Source organism: Pseudophryne corroboree, chromosome 6, assembly GCF_028390025.1.
Source record: "Pseudophryne corroboree isolate aPseCor3 chromosome 6, aPseCor3.hap2, whole genome shotgun sequence".
NCBI classification, from domain to species: domain Eukaryota; kingdom Metazoa; phylum Chordata; class Amphibia; order Anura; family Myobatrachidae; genus Pseudophryne; species Pseudophryne corroboree.
Window position 1 is genome coordinate 413,858,619 of NC_086449.1, and position 17,619 is coordinate 413,876,237.

Below are 17,619 nucleotides of genomic sequence, written 5' to 3' on the forward strand. Positions count from 1 at the left end.
AAAGTTGCTCTTTATGGATGTTTTTAATTTTTACGGTGCAGTAATATCAGATGATGTTCATAGCAAAAAATGGGAATCTATTCTCTGTATACAGTATATCTTCCTATCATGATTGTTATTTTACATAAAATAAACACTTTTAACTATAATTTTGCATTCAGTTAGATAAAAAGTTTGAGTTTAAATTCTGTTTTGGTTGGGAATATTTCAGTATATAAAGATGCTAATTTCAAATATGGTTAATTTATGAGATGAATGTTCATCTTAAGTTGAATGACACTTTCGTTTGAGTTGGCATTCAGATATTTTACCAGGGTGGTCACAAATCTGAGGATCTCACAGTTCCACATCTAATGGTTGTTATAAACATCTGGCCTGGAACATATTACATATACAGCTTTGCAAAACAGGTACAATAGTCTCCGTTTTCATTCAAAGGACATAAGTCATTTCGTCACCCTGTGTGTATGGTACAAATATGAATTGGCTGCTTCAAAACATACAATTTGTTGAATTTTGTTACATTTCCTTTCACAGATGGGGAGCTATATTCTGGAACTGCAGCAGATTTTATGGGAAGAGATTTTGCCATTTTCCGCACGCTTGGAAATCATCATCCAATTAGAACTGAGCAGCATGATTCCAGATGGTTAAATGGTAAGCAGAACACCTATTATAAAACAAAGTAGATGTGGAAACACTTAAATAGTAAATTCTGGACTAAACCATGGAGAACAGTTAATCAGTTTTAATCCAGTTTATTCTCCAAAAATTTAAAAATAAATAAAATAAAACATATTTCCTGTTAAGAAATGTTGGAAATTTATAGCAATGTTAAATTCTGATTGATATGATATATCTCCTTACTGACAATTTACCAAATTATAAAACTGTATCTAGAAAGCAAGAGTTTTTTTTTTTTTTTTTTAATTAAGGGCTGGTTTTGCATTCAAATGTATATGGTATCACATGCTATGTTTGTGTCTTTATTCTGTTTATATTTGTAAATCCAATTTTAATGATATTCAGGATGCAACTGAATGTTAACAGTGTTTTCCATGTACTAGTGTACCCTGAATAAAGTATAAGTAGATAGTGCTATTATTGTATGTTTTTAGGTTGAGGTGTTCAGTGTTTCAATTTATTTTACTAGATTAACTAATTTGTTTTTGTCATTTTTATTTACGGTACAGTAGGGCTTGTAACTACATGTATAACAACCAATTGACCATTAACACTTACTGTATATTAAGCAATACAAACTAAAATCAAGTTGGTACTGTATGTAGAGTTTAAGGGTCCTTCGGGATAATTGATAGTAGCACATGTGCTTGAATACACCCTGCATTGTCCTTTCCTTTATGCTAAGAGCGGCAACAATACCTTGCTTGTTGGGTCCTGCTAACATGTTATTTCATTAGAGTATGCCAATGTTACGCATCCAAATAGGCCTTAAGAGTCCGCATTTCAGAGGTCAAGCTGTTGAATAAATACTGTGAAAATACAAAGGTATTGCTAGCAATATGCATGGTATGGGAAGGTTGGGGCAGATGTGCATGCATCAGTGATGTGTCATTCTTTGTCCTGATTGATTTTGAGTGGTATGTGCAATGATTTGGTAGTGTTAGTTGTCTTTCTAAAGATAATCCTAGTTGAGTGGAACCTTTATATGCTTTTATGGATTTATATTCTTCATTATTGTTGGACTAAAAGAAAAGGATATTTTTAGAGCAGTTATATATTTACACATGAAGCATACATGTAATACATTGGGTGAGATTCAAATGATATATCACGCCCAATTTCCTTTCTAAAATGATCTCTGTTATCATGCATATTGCGCCCATAGTAATCAGATTTAGCTGTGTAAAGGGTTGGGTGCCACGCTACTCCGGGGGTAGCGAGCTGAAATAATGATACAACGTCCCTGAGGGCAGAAACAGAACAGGTATGGAAAGGGGTCAAAAGAATTGAATCCCGCCCTGTATGTGGAACTAAGGCACAATGTAGGTGTTTTAAAGTATAAAATGTCTGTGTTCTTTTACATTATATATGCAACAGTGCTTAGGGTTATTTCACTGTTTAATACCCAGTTCATACCTACCCTCCTCATCTATGGCAGCTTCTAAATCATAAAGCAGTACTTGTTTTTTCTATGCTTGTTGAATTGATGTAACAGTCAATAACATGTTTGACAGTCATTTGTAGAGTTCTATTCATGGACCCAGTGTATTATTGGACAGTTCAGTTTACCAATGCACTTTCTTGGCTTCTTAATTATATTTTGAATACCTGTATATTCCACCTTTTTGCATGCAGCAAACTGATTGATATCAATAAGCTTATTTTAATGCAAATAAATCTTATATTTTCAATATGAAATGGATCAAATACTCACAAGACACGATTCTCACCAACTTGCTAATTCATCTTCATTCAGACCTCCACATTGAACCTTCAGCTGGTGTTCAATAGAGATTTACTGTTAACTGGCTAATTTGAGTTCATGTGCATGGGGGAAGTTAAGAGACTTATCAGAAGGAGGATGTCATGACAATGCATGTCACTATGGTGTGACTGGCTTAACTGACATAACTTTGTAAAGCTCTCCTTCTGTGAAAATAAGGCCCATTTGCAAATTAATTAGTTTTTGGCGGCAGCCTGATTGTTGACCTAAAGTTTGTAGAATGGAAAAACAATTGGATTAGTGTGTTCTATACAAAAGCCCATCTCGGCATTTGAGTGCTGTTTTTCCAATCTGCTGAAGACAAATTGAAGAAAATGATCCCTCCATGGAGAAGCAACAGTGAAGGTTAAGTGTGAAATAACTATAGTAACTAGGAGACAGAGTCCTATGGTCCACTGAGTCAGGTCGTCCCACTTGATTCTTACTACAGTCTGCGTATACAATACACCAGCAAATGGAGCCCCACATGATATGCAGATTAGCTCTACATTCATTAAGTGATTACAAAAAGGTGCTAAAGAGAGACATTCAGCCATTGGACACATCTTCAGAAACTGAAGGGAAATGCTTTGGATTCCAACTAGCTTATATCTACATAGAAAGGCTGTGATATATATTTTTAGAGCTACATCGACAGTGAAGAGATAACAGAGTTTGTTAATAAAAAGTAAAGGCAACACATTACACAAAAACCTGTAAGAGCTAATATTATTTATCACTGCATATTTTATACCCTTTCTGCCATTTGCTAACTTATTATCACAAAAACAGAGACTTGTATCTAAATTAACATGCTGTCTTACATTCACACCAAAATACGTTTTCTTTGGTCCCTTGGGCACATTTATTCCCTGGTGCCTAAGTATTCTGACCATGACTGCATAATCATTTTAGACATTAGTAATTGTAATTACTGTATGAGTGTTTCACCACCTATATCTTATTTTTTAGATAATATGTAGATGTAAATAACACACAATTGGGAGATAAAGTGTAGCATAGAATAATAAATTATATTTTTTAATACACTGCCCTACACATGATTTTTTTTTATATAACTATGAGACAGATGTTGGTTATTTGAGTGATAATGAGTGATTAGCTTAACGGTAGCAAACATACAAGTCATTTACTGCTGTGTTTTATTGGTTGCTAAGAAGTAACATGTAGACCTTAAATGTACAGTAAGTTCGCACAATAGGAAAATGCACCTTGAGTAATTGGCCCTCATTCCGAGTTGATCGCTAGTTGCTTTAGTTCGCAGCCCAGCGATTAGGTTAAAAAGCGGCACGTCTGTGCATGCGTACGGGGCGCAGTGCGCACGCGCGATGTACTTTCACAAAAGCCAATGCAGTTTCACACAAGGTATAGCGATGCTTTTCAGTCGCACTGCCGGCAGCAGAGTGATTGATAGGAAGTGTGTGTTTCTGGGTGGTAACTGACCGTTTTCGGGGAGTGAGTGAAAAAACACAGGCGTGTCTGATAAAAACGCAGGCGTGCCTTGGGAAACGTAGGCATGGCTGGCCGAACGCAGGGCGTCTTTGTGACGTCAAAACAGGAACTAAACAGTCTGAAGTGATCGCTAGCTAGGAGTAAATCTCGAGCTACTCAGAAACTGCACAATTTTTTTTTGTAGCAATGCTGCGATCCTTTCGGTCGCACTTCTGCTTAGCTAAGATACACTCCTAGAGGGCGGTGGCTTAGCATTTGCACTGTTGCTAAAAGCAGCTAGTTAAATGACATTTCAAATCTGATTGGTTGGTACTTTATCTCTCTCCACTTGATCTCTTGCCAAGCTTTCATAAATAACACTCATAGATTTCCAAGTTATACAGCATTTTAAAAAAGATAAGTTTCTGCAATGATTAATCAGTTTTGGACAGATGGCAACTGACTCAATTTCAAAGATTCAGTAGTTATAGCACTGCCACAACAAAGCTGACATGGTAATCATCTCACAATGGGGTGGTAAATACCTTATAGACCAGGGTAAAACTTGGCCCTGACACATTAGTAATTGACTTACAGGTGAATGATATGCTAAGAAACCTACACACAAAGTACAGTTGCATGAATTGTAGGCATTGCTACACACACACTAGAGTGTCAGCAGCAGCATGGGGTTCTCACATGAAGACATGGTATATGAAGGTTCAGCCCCGGGGTCTCTCCAGCACATTGTACAGATAGTTCTGGAGCCATTGGTATCTCTTGTGCGATGTGGAGCTCCGCGGTGGCTCCAGGAGTGGGGTGCTCAGCAATCCCAGGGGCATGGGGCTGCAGCCCTCCGTCTGCACCACTGTGAGGGCCATGAACTCCATGCCGCACTCTTGGCCAGATATCGGGACCAGGGACAGGGAAGGCACCTGGCCATTGTCCTCCTGGGGCTGCGCTCACCCTGCCATCTCTCCCTGTAGGGATGCGGGACTGGAGGCTTCAGTTCATCTCCAGGGTGTGGGCTGCAGTGATCTGTGCACCCGGAGGCGGCAGCCAGGTGTGTGCAGAGAGGAGCGGCTCTACGCTGCCGGGCAGTGGGGACAGTTAGAAAAGGACAGAGCGTGGAGCGCTGGGGTCGCAGCGGCCACAGGCTCACGCCTCACTCACTGCCAGGAAAGTTTTGCTGCCATCACAGTTACCAGCCTGCGCCCCACCACACCGCCTCAGTGGGCGCAGCCGGTGTCCACTTCCTGCAGCACCTGCACCTACACATGCAGCAGCTGTAGTGGCAGGCTATCCTCCACTATTATATCCCAGCACTCACTGTGCCCCTGTCATATGCTGTCCCATCTGCCGCCGCCGCCTCCTCATTACACAGAAGTGATCAGACAAACAAAATTTCAATTGGAGATAAAGAGCAGAGAGAAGTAATGATAAGGTAAGAATGTGTGACCACCCTGAGCTCTGGTCTATTGTGTGAAGCCCAAAGAGGATACTGAACAATGGAGTGGAACATGGTTGCAGCAGTGTTGTCTAAGTTAATGGCGATATTAAATTACTTGTGATAATGAAAGAGAGATGGATAGGAGAAATGGAAGAAATAATGTGGATAAATTACTGTATCCTTGGACTAAGAGGCAGGTCCAGAAGTATGATCAATTAATGCAAGTTGCACAGGATGAATTTGTGGTTTTGAAGGAATAACAACTAAACAGTGAGATTCCCACACAACCACCCTGTTTGTTCCCAAGTTTAGGGTTTCATGAAGAGAGCGGACAGGTTAAAGATAATATGATCCTGGGGTTGTTCATCAATAGGGTAAACTATTCATGGTTTAACCGTTGATGGTTTGTTGCCATGCATGCTTAGATTAAAGGAGACAAGGCTACACATGTGCCTTGGTCTTACCCCTCATGGCATAATGCCACAAATCATGGGCCCATAAAGAGAGGGGGCAGGGTAAAGATAGTTTAATTCTAGGGCTGTCCATATACTGGGTAGCATTGATTGTTGATAGTAAAATCTTCAATGGTTTGCTGGCATGCATGCACAGATTATAGATTAAACCATTGATTGTTGCTACCCCATGGCAAAACTTTGTAGATACAGTAAACTGATAATGGCATAATCATGGCCCTATCCCACCCATTTCACTTTGAAGTAGGAGAAATGTGGGAGGTTGTACTTCTCTTCCAAAAGTCTCTGAGACTCCCCAAGAATTCAGGAGTACCCCAGATGTTCCGGGAGAGTAGGTAAGTATAGAAAAGGAGCAATGTGAAAAGATCATTCAAACACTCGGTGACTAGAAGGAATTGGAGCAGTTCAGAAAGCAAATAAAGATCAACAAACTGAACCAATATAGGTAAACAGTGGTAAAAACTGGTAACACAAGTATACAGAGCAGAAGGCTTTACTTATCCATACTTTACTTGGTGTTTCTCAGCAGACTATTTGAGCTTTAATTTCAATACTTTCTAATTGGGAATTAATAATTCTTTGTAATGTGCTGCATATGATCCATTTGCTACTGTATGTAGTTATTTTTATTTTACATTCAGGGAAAATGCATGTACTGTAGCACACACATGTATTTTAATGTTGAGATAAATGGTTGCGCCCCCAGCTCTGAACACATTTCAGATTTGCCCTCTGTCTGCAACATTGTCTTCTAATACCTTCCTTTACTGTCCATAGTGCCTAATGACTGAAAGCTAATTAACAGGAAAAAATAATTAAGAGGCAACTTGTTTGAAAGCAAATCTGGAGTTGATTACAGAAGAGTACTATTGTAAGAAGCAATGGAATGGGACAACAATCTAAATATATTTTTTTCAAATATAGCATTTGCCATAAGTGCAAGTAAAAAAAATAGGATAGAAATCACAAAATATGTATTGCAGAAGCAATGTCTTACCTATGAATGAGAAGAAAGTGCTCTGAGATTGGATGAAAGGGCAGTGTCCTATGTTTCCAGGTTGGAGCTCTAGTCAAATTGGGCTACATTCAAAATAACATTGATGTATTTATGTTTCTCTTTTCAATGTTTGTTAACACACCCAAGTCTGTCCTTATTCTGTAGTAGTTACTACCCTGCGCCATACAGACACCATATACTAACTGTAAATAAATATGGATCTGCTTTTTGATGGGTTTTTAAATTATCATTTGTCCTTGGACTATTTTTAAAAATGGATTTTCCTATTTGTAGACCTTGTTGAGCTATCTACAGAAGTGACACTTGACAACCCTGATCCTCTCTTATCCTGTCACTTTATTCTACCAATTGTTTCCATCTACCCCCTAATTTCCACTCTTCCCTCCTTCTTGTAGAACAGCGTGGGAAACTGCAGAAGCAGCTGTCAAAGTGCTTGTCACAGTCTCCACACTAAGGGGGGGGGGGGGGTGACTTTGGGTCACTAAGTAATAGGGACTTGAGATTTGGTTGTCAAACTTATACAGGACTGAACAGTAACATGTAGGAAATGGAGTCAATAGTATTGGAACTGATAAGAGAGATTCATTGAGATTATACAATATGTTGGAGACTGGAGATGAACTTAGGTTGAAGAGATAAAATGAAGAAAATACAGAGCTGACAAGTAATAGTTTGAATGGGCTATAATGTAAAAGCTAACACTTATTGATGCAAACAGTTACATTTGGAAGTGATTCTTTTGCAGTTACAGTTCATTTGACATGTGTCCTAATAGATATCAATAGTACTGCATGGCCCTGGATGTAGTGCTCAGTATATGTCCTTGTACTGTATATACAGAAACACTCCATACCACTGATTACTTTTCCTGTTTCCTTTGATATAGAAACTTAATATAGTCTCTTGTTGCGCATGTTGTATGATGTAAGGCTCACAGTGGGAAAGTTATTTTATTTTGCTCCGCCACCCATGATGTATTACCATGAATTGTGACATCAGAGGGAGTATGATATTGCTGATTCACTGAGAATTATGTCATCATGATCCCCATCACCTTCATTTCACTAGGAAGTCAGTGGGATGCAAGATCAATAGCTCTACTGAATGCATTAATAAATGTACACATATTTTATATACCAGACAGTGCCTCGCTATACTTTTTTTGGTATAGGTTAGTGTTACATCTGTAAGCGGCATGTGTGATTTGTGTCTCCACACCCCTACTCTACTGCTACTGGACATACATGTGAAAGCCACTTACTCATTTCTCCAAGTGCAAGTGGATGCAAGTACATTGGCCCTCATTCCGAGTTGATCGCTCGCAAGGCGAATTTAGCAGAGTTGCTCACGCTAAGCCTACGCCTACTGGGAGTGTATCTTAGCTTCTTAAAATTGCGACCGATGTATTCGCAATATTGCGATTACAAACTACTTAGCAGTTTCAGAGTAGCTTCAGACTTACTCGGCATCTGCGATCAGTTCAGTGCTTGTCGTTCCTGGTTTGACGTCATAAACACACCCAGCGTTCGCCCAGACACTCCTCCGTTTCTCCAGCCACTCCTGCGTTTTTTCCGGAAACGGTAGCGTTTTTATCCACACGCCCCTAAAACGCTGTGTTTCCGCCCAGTAACACCCATTTCCTGTCAATCACACTACGATCGCCGGAGCGAAGAAAAAGCCGTGAGTAAAAATACTATCTTCATTGTAAAATTACTTGGCGCAGTCGCAGTGCGATTATTGCGCATGCGTACTAAACGGAATTTCACTGCGATGCGAAGAAAATTACCGAGCGAACGACTCGGAATGAGGGCCATTATACACTCATCTCAGAATATGGGCAAAAGGTGTGTGTATACGAAGACCTATAAATCTTATATCTCGTTTTTATGCGGCACAAATGTACTTATGTATAACTTGTTATCTATTTTACTGAGAGAAGAGACAACTCTTTCACAACTGAAATACTCTTTCATTTAATATTATATATGTAAGCACAGGGAAAAGGTTAGGTAAAGTTTGCAAGGCCTTTTGTTTTGTTTTCATGTCTCTTGGATTGTATGACTTTCAGGATGTTTTTATTATGTTTTGTGTAGACTTCTTTACTAACCTTTTAACATGTATCCTTTTTTTTAACTTTTTTAATTTTTTTTTCTTTTTTTACTTTGTCTATAATGCTTTTTGTTGTACATATAACACAGCTGGTTATGATCCTTGTAGACACCGTGCAATCCCCATTTGTCAGTTTACTGTAGCATAAATTTTCATGTCTTGAGTCATTTTTTTACTTGGAATTAAATAACTTATCTATGTGACATTGAGTGACTTGTATTGAATGACATCTACAAACATCAGTATGTTTGATGCTAATAATAATTGTTCATTACTTTGCTAATACTTTTGCACTACTAATATTCATGTATTTTACTTATAATTTTACTTTTCACAATGTATAACCATATTGATTTTTGTTTATAGTCTTCAAACCAGAACTGTGTATTATATTTATAACTTTCTAGTTTTATAATCAAGAAATTGCAGTGCTGGCATGTGTATGTATTTTGTATGTTTAATACACCTTTGGATTGTAAGAAATTCCTAGCATAATTTCAGTGACACAAAATTATTGTATGTCATTTTTTTCCAAGACTCTAGACCATAATCTAATAATAATAATAATAATAATAATAATGATAAGAATAAAAATAATAAACTCTGTGAGTCCACTACATTACTAGTTGTCCTGTAAAGGAATCATTTTGAACACATTCCAAGTTTTATTTAAGATAAAGCATGAACCAGGTGGTAGAATTTGTTGGAAATATGAATCATTGGTCATTTTGGCACAAGTAGTCATTTTTATGTGTTTTCAGGGAATTGTAAAACACCAATGAGTGAGGGAGTTACAATACAGATTGATTTTCGGAGCTTTTTTTATGGTCATGATGCTTTAAATAGCAGATATCCTGTCTCAAGTGCTTCACAATGCAAACAAAGTCATAAAAAGTGTAATAGAAAAAGTCAAGACAAAGTCAGATTGTCTGATTCTGGAAAAAGAAAATCCATCATTGTATTCATCATTTTGCAGGAAAGATGAATAGAAACAATGCTTCAAATTGCTTTTGTGCCAACCTGTAGCTACAAACAAGTTTGTATTGTGTGTGCAAGACAAATTGGTCACCACAACAGATTTAGCTCGTAATCAATCAATGTCTATTGTAGTATGTCAAGGGTACAAGAAATTTACATTGCAAGCAAATGGGGATGGTGTCCAAATGCTTTACATATGGAGATTTGTAAATTGGAAGCTTACCTGATGCCAAGTGAGAGGTACAAAGCCAAACGACATGTAATGAGACTCTTGTTTCTTCCAATCCATTTAGATTTAATGCTTGGCACATCTATTGCTGCTTTACTACCAGTCTAAAATGATGGTAGAAATTAAAATGTCTTTTCTCTTCACAATGCAACCATAGACTGTTATAGCTGAAGTCAAAATAAGTTTTGTTTATGTTTTTACTAGTCTGATTGTGCATTTTTTTTTTCAATTTGGAAAATCAAGTTTATTTTTTCCTTGTGTAGAGTCTGTCTTGTTTATATTAATTCATTTCTGGATGCTTATCTGGAAATATTGAGGTTTCTCAATTAAAATGGATAAAAATACCTACAGGTTTAATGCAAGTAGATTTTTACAGTTTCTTAAAGATGTACCTCCATAAAAATAAAAAGCACAGGTTTCTTGTTCTCTGACAGTAACGTTCTAAAACTTTGCCATTTTGGAAGTGAGGCTGAATTATAAGTGTAAAAGTAATCTAAAGTGATTTCACAGCTTGTTTCTAGGTTATTCAACTATGTATCTATACAATAGTCCTTAAGGCAGCACTTACATAAACAAAATATCAGTGGTCCCGGTGCCCTCTGTGGAAACTTCCAGGCCAGGAGACCAATGTAGATACTGCAGTAAGCAGGAGTGATTCTATTTTTTTATACCAAGTGCCACCTCTCTGTCTGTCTGTCTGTCTGTCTGTCTATCTATCTATCTATCTATCTATCTATCTATCTATCTATCTATCTATCTATCTACACATACAGAAATTCACTGCACTTGCCATTCCTAGTAATGGGGTCCACACCTGCACTCTTTATTCAAAGGTTGGGGTGCAGTGGACTGTGACCATATTGCCTAAATAAATAAAAACCATAGAGCTCAGCACTTGCCATAGTAAACTCACTCACCTTAATACATAAATAATGGGGTTTTGGTTTATGGATTGATCAATGCATTTAAGCTTGCAGCCCAATATCGGGTGTGGTTCATCAAATCGACAGTGTCTAGGTTGACAATGTTTAGGTCGTCCACTATAGGTCGACAGTCACTAGGTCAACATGGATGGAAGGTCGACAGGGTTTCTAGGTTGACATGTGCTAGGTCGACAGGTCTAAAGGTCGACATGAGGATTTTTATTTTTTTTGGTGTCGTTTTCTTCGTAGAGTGACCGGGATCCCAAATTAGTGCACCGCGTCCCCTCGCATGGCTCGCTTCGCTCGCCATGCTTCGGGCATGGTGCCTTCGCTTCGCTCGGCTCACTTTACCGTTCCAATCGTAGTCCACGTGGATCGTTAAGTATGAAAAAACTCAAAAAAAGAAAAAAAATGTAAAAAACTCATGTCGACCTTTAGACCTGTTGACCTAGCACATGTCGACCTAGAAACCCTGTCGACCTTCCATCCATGTCGACCTAGTGACTGTCAACCTAAAGTGGTCGACCTAAACATTGTCGACCTAGACACTGTCGATTTTCTGACCGGATCCTCCCAACATCAAGGGGCCCCATTTCACTGCAAGTCCTGTTCTATGACACTTTAATATAGAGTATGTCAGATGTTCAGCACATTCTGTTGGAGCACCAGATCAATGGAACATTGAACCCTGAAGTTAGTGAACAATGGCATATCCTGCTATATTTATGTAGCACAAAATGGATGAGACAAGGCTTAAATTCTGGCTTCATCATTCATCTCTATTTGCATCGATGTGCCTAGAATTTCACCAAAATTTGCGATTTTGCTTGATAGCAGAATTTGCAGAGAGGATGTTTCTTGACAAATATGGAGCCTTGCAATAACAAGATTTCATTTTGTTTAGTGGATTATTAAAATTATAGAATGTAGTAGAGAGGACACAATTTGAATGTTGTCCCTTGCTGAAAATTTCTACAGCACAGATACTTACATTGTGAATCAGCTCTGAGCTGTTGAAGATCAGGTATCATTTCGGTACTAATGTAATGTGTTTTACATCTTGCAGTTGCAATTCAGCTGAAAAAATACATTTCTAGACACTTGGCCAGTCTTTAAGAAAAAAATGAAAGTTCCATATGTCCTAATTTTCCCTTCATGATTAATCTAAGCCATAAATGAACTGAATAGTATTTTAGGAGAATCATGAAATTAATAAGATGATTCCAAAAAAGTGGGAAGCTGGATTTGATGCGACATTTACACATGTTCAGTGTACATTCTTCAATATTTCCTCTTCTTTATGAACCAAGAAGATCTAGTTTTCAGATTTGTCTCCCAAGCATGTACGTTAAAGTGAGCGGACAAGAAATTTGCAGTGTGTGCCCAGTTATCTTCCTGTATGACATGCACTCACTGACATTTGGGTTCCATGTATATGTGATTGTGGAATACAGTATTGAATTTAATAAGCTCAGAAAGCACAATTCTGTCCCAAAAGATTTTTCAGCATATACAAAGACTAATTAAAAAATGGCATAATTCCTAATCACTTCTTGACTATTCCCTTTGATATGGTCGTACTTTTGCCAGTTAATATCTAAACTAGTTACCAGCCTATCAAAATGATGGAACAAATAAAAGTAATGTCAGCACCGTCGGCTGTGCATACCCAAATAGAGCAACACTTGAATTGCTCCATCAGGCACCGTCTAGTAGCAGCTGCTGTGCAAAACACTAGAATTCCCCCATAGAGCTGAGCAGCAGCGTTAGCCTTTTATTACATATGATGTTGGTGACGTAGAATATTTTTATGCTGTTATCACTTCACAAATTTTTTTATTTTAAAGACTTTGTGCTAAATTATGAAATGGAAATGCAAACACATTTTGCCTGTACAAGCCATCATTTTACTAAATTTATTTATTTATTATTTATTACCAGTTATTTATATAGCGCACACATATTCCGCAGTGCTTTACAGAGAGAATAATTGTCCATTCACATCAGGTCCTGCCCCAGTGGAGCTTACAATGTATGTTCCCTACCACATGTACATGCACACACATTCACACTAGGGTTAATTTTGTTGGGTGCCAATTAACCTACCAGTATATTTTTGATTTGTGGGAAGAAACCAGAGTAACCGGAGGAAACCCACGCAAGTACGGGGAGAATATACAAACTCCACACAGTTAGGGCCATGGTGGGAATTGAACCCATGACCTCAGTGCTGTGAGGCAGTAATGCTAACCATTACACCAACTGTAAATAGTAAGTTATTATTAAATGTCAATGTTTCTTATGTTAAGAGACACATTTACCTGGAATATCCTACTTAAAAAAGTGTAGCATAGTGATCGATATAAGTTGATAGCAAAAATGTTATGAGTGAGTTATTTAACAATACGTCTTGTGTGTGTCTAGATGAGCTTTAAGTTTGTTCTTAATCTTTCTAGATCCCAGGTTCATTGGTGCATATCTAGTTCCAGAGAATGACAACCCAGAAGATGATAAAGTATATTTTTTCTTTCGGGAAAATGTAATAGACGGAGAACATAATGGAAAAGCCACACATGCTCGAATAGGACAACTATGCAAGGTAAAACAAAGATGAAAAATCAGTTTGTGAGTAATAAATAGAAATGAACAGAAGCCGTTGGCAGATGCATCATTCAGTCCTTATCAGTGATTCATTGCTTGTCCTATCTGCCTGATTCAAACAAACAGCTGTTGCTGATGCCTCTTCCGAATGTATTTTTTCCATTTGCAACCACAACTCTGCTTCCTTGAGTTAGGTATAGCAATACTAGTAAACACTGAATGTTTCAAGCTACTGGTGGATCAGGTGACCTTAGCATAGTAAACTCCACACAAAGCTTAGAATCTATTATTAAGCAGAGTTTCTCTTCCATTTATTTTGATGAGTTGAACAATTTCTTGACCACATGATTTACATAGGATTTCATGGAAACTGCAGGATAAAATTATTACAGATACAAAAATGTAGCAAATTTGTTATAACCGTCTGAATGTTGCATCAGATTTTTCCTAGGTTTCTTTGTTTGGATTCAATATTTTGTTTTACTTGGTGTAATCATATTACTGTATATGCTCACAGTTGTGCTGTAGTTATTATTATTATTTTGTTTATGTTTCTTTATTCATCAGAGCGTATACATAATTGGCGTTTCTATAATGTGTGCAAAGTGTGCAGTGCACACGGGCTCCTGGGTCCAGGGGGGGGGGGGGGCACACAAAACACATTGCACCCATTTTAATACTTACCTTTCTGGAGTCCAGCATCAGGCACTGCATTCACGGTAGAAATCACCGCCGCTCATGCGTGGTAGCCAAATTGATCTCCGGGCGCCATGTTTCCCAAGGCCTGCGCATGTGCAGCAGACAATGTCGGAGTCTGCAGCACCATACAGAGGAGGGGGCCCACCTGGAGGTGGAAACTGGCCCCCTCCTTTGTTGAAATGCCCCTGATTTACATGGCATAACACAAATCAGAAGTGTAGTAAGTAAATAAATACTTTATAGGGCGCCTTTAGATTTTTTTTTATATAATATTGTGGTAGACAAGATGGTTATGGATGTTACAGCAACCCTTCTTTTCAAATATTAAGATTTTTCTTTCCTATTCATTTTAAAATCTATAGCTATGGGTGGAACCTTCTATTAATAAAACAAGTTTGACTTCTGGCATGTAAACAATGTTTCTATGATCCTGCGATTTACTCATTTTCTCTTGGAAAGGCTACAAGATTATATTAGGCTGATCACCAATTTGGGGGTGTGATCTGTTCTTCAGTGTATGCCTGTCTTTTGTTCTTTTATTTCTAACATATGTGTCCTCATACACCTAACCTTAATACGCCAGTTGGCATGAGAGGCCTGGTGTGAGTAAGCAGCGCCATACATGTTTTTGTGTGCAAACATGCTTCTTTATCGCAATGTGATGTGACAAAACCACATGACGAGACTGCGCTGATTTATTGGATATGCAACACCTATATATCTGTGTGTGACTGTGGGGGTCATTCCAAGTTGTTTGCTCGTTAGCTGCTTTTAGCAGCATTGCACACGCTAGGCCGCCGCCCTCTGGGAGTATATCTTAGCATAGCAGAATAGCGAACGAAAAATTTGTAAAACTGCTACTAAATAATTCTTAGCAGTTTCTGAGTAGCTCCGGACGTACTCACAGATTGCGATCAGCTCAGTCCGTTTAGTTCCTGGTTTGACGTCACAAACACTCCCTGCGTTCGGCCAGCCACTCCCCCGTTTCTCCAGACACTCCCGCGTTTTTCCCTGACACGCCTGCGCTTTTTAGCAAACGCCGGGAAAACGCTGAGTTACCACCCAGAAACGCCCCTTTCCTGTCAATCATTTACCGATCAGCAGTGCGACCGACAAGCGCCGCAGAATCCTCAGCAAATCTGCCAAGTTTTTAGTTACACTAAGCTCATGCGCCCTGCGTGTCATGCGCATGCGCAGTTTGCAACAAATCGCAGCATAACGAAAATTGGCAATGAGCAAACAACTCGGAATTACCCCCAGAGTCTGAATCTGTATCTGAAGAATATGTGCAGTCTTGTTAAGCTGTTTTGTCGCACCGCATTGTAATTAAGATGTAAATTCACGTGGTAAAGATACTCCGTGCAAGCCAGTTGCACCAGATATCCACATAAAAATAGTTCCATGATGATAACCAGCCACTCAGCTAACCACATGGTCAGACATAAAGCATAAGTATTCTAATTATATTTCTATTTTCTTCACAATGTTTCTATTTTTAGAGAGATATTGGGGCTGATAGTGTAGGGGGTGGACACTCCCCATGACACTAATCACGCCCACACAGCATTGGCCACACCTCCTCCATGTCTCACAGTAGGCCCTTGATTATTTTCAGCCCCAGGCTTATGTGGCCCTTATTCAAGCCTTTAGTGGGACTATTCCATATTGGGCAATTACCAGTAGGTCATGTTGTTCATTTAAAGAAGATTATTATTATTATTATTATTATTATTATTATTTTCCTTTATTTATATGGCGCCACAAGGGTTCCGCAGCGCCCAATTACAGAGTACATAAACAAATAATCAAACAGGAAAACAGCAACTTACAGTTGATGACAGTATAGGACAAGTACAGGGTAAATAAACATAGTTACATCTGCAGATGACACTGAAATAAGCATCAGGTGGCAGAGGACTGCTGGATTTGGTGCAGTTGAAGATTATTAAAGTAAGAAAAAGGATAAGCACATTGAGGGAAGAGGGCCCTGCTCGTGAGAGCTTACTATCTAAGATGCTGCATGGTTTGCTTTTGTTCTGTAAACCATGACCCCTATGTGTACCTCTGTGTTTTGTAATATGTAATGCTATAGTTGTCACCATAAATGTAAAATTTGCAACAATTTTTAATTCCAACATATACGTGCTCACAGAAACATATGGTTACACTTACTTTTATTTTCTTAAATGATCATAAAAAATGTCACATTATTATATTATTTCCATTTGCAGCCACAAAACAAACACTTGTGAAAATGAATGGGAATGTATTTTGGCAGATTGCATTGTTATTTTTAATAGAATAAGAACCATTTGTAATTTAGAATGTATTTATATGTAATTTGTCCAGATACTTGCATTTTATTATATTAACTTTATCCTTTCCGGAAAAAAAGTGATGTTAAATTGATACACTTTTTGGCTAGTGAGACACTGTTTGCCTGCCTTTATCAGTGGCTGACATGGTGCAATACTTAGCTGCCATAAACATTATCCTCTCTCAGCCCTTAATCTCTGCTTAGTGCTTTCCTCCCTCTGCTATAAATATATTTAGCCTCGTCTCCCAAAGCATTTTCTTTTACCTCTGTGTTAAACTAATGGCTCTGCCAAATATAAAATAACATTTAGATAAATAGAAAATGAACCAACTCTTTCCCCAGCTCAACAAAAAAACAGTTCATGTATATGACAGTCAGACAAAAATGTATTAATGACACAAAATGCCCCAAATGGTGGCAGGGGCCAGTAATTGACACACCTTCCCTTATTCCCTCTTCCTTAAATGTCTTAATATGAACACACAATTCCACATTAAACTGATATCCAAACATCACAGGCATATAGGCCCTCATTCCGAGTTGTTCGCTCGCAAGCTGCTTACTGGGAGTGAATCTTAGCTTATCAAAATTACGAACGAAAGATTAGCAAAATTGCGAATAGACACTTCTTAGCAGTTTCTGAGTAGCTCCACACTTACTCGGCATCTGCGATCAGTTCAGTGCTTGTCGTTCCTGGTTTGACGTCACAAACACACCCAGCGTTCGCCCAGACACTCCTCGTTTCTCCAGCCACTCCCGCGTTTTTCCCAGAAACGGTAGCGTTTTTTCGCACACACCCATAAAACGGCCAGTTTCCGCCCAGAAACACCCACTTCCTGTCAATCACATTACGATCACCAGAACGAAGAAAAAACCTCGTAATGCCGTGAGTAAAATACCTAACTGCATAGCAAATTTACTTGG

The 17,619-nt window shown here is 38.5% G+C and overlaps 1 protein-coding gene across 2 annotated transcripts in view; it reads left to right on the forward strand.

Annotated features, from left to right (window-relative positions):
- The window catches only part of SEMA3A (semaphorin 3A), a 334,819-nt gene that overhangs the window by 228,470 nt on the left and 88,730 nt on the right, over nt 1–17,619 (forward strand). For both annotated transcript variants that reach the window (XM_063926932.1, XM_063926933.1), the window contains exons 6-7: nt 538–657; nt 13,535–13,677. In XM_063926932.1, coding sequence (XP_063783002.1) covers nt 538–657; nt 13,535–13,677 — 263 coding nt within the window. The remainder of the gene's footprint in view (nt 1–537; nt 658–13,534; nt 13,678–17,619) is intronic.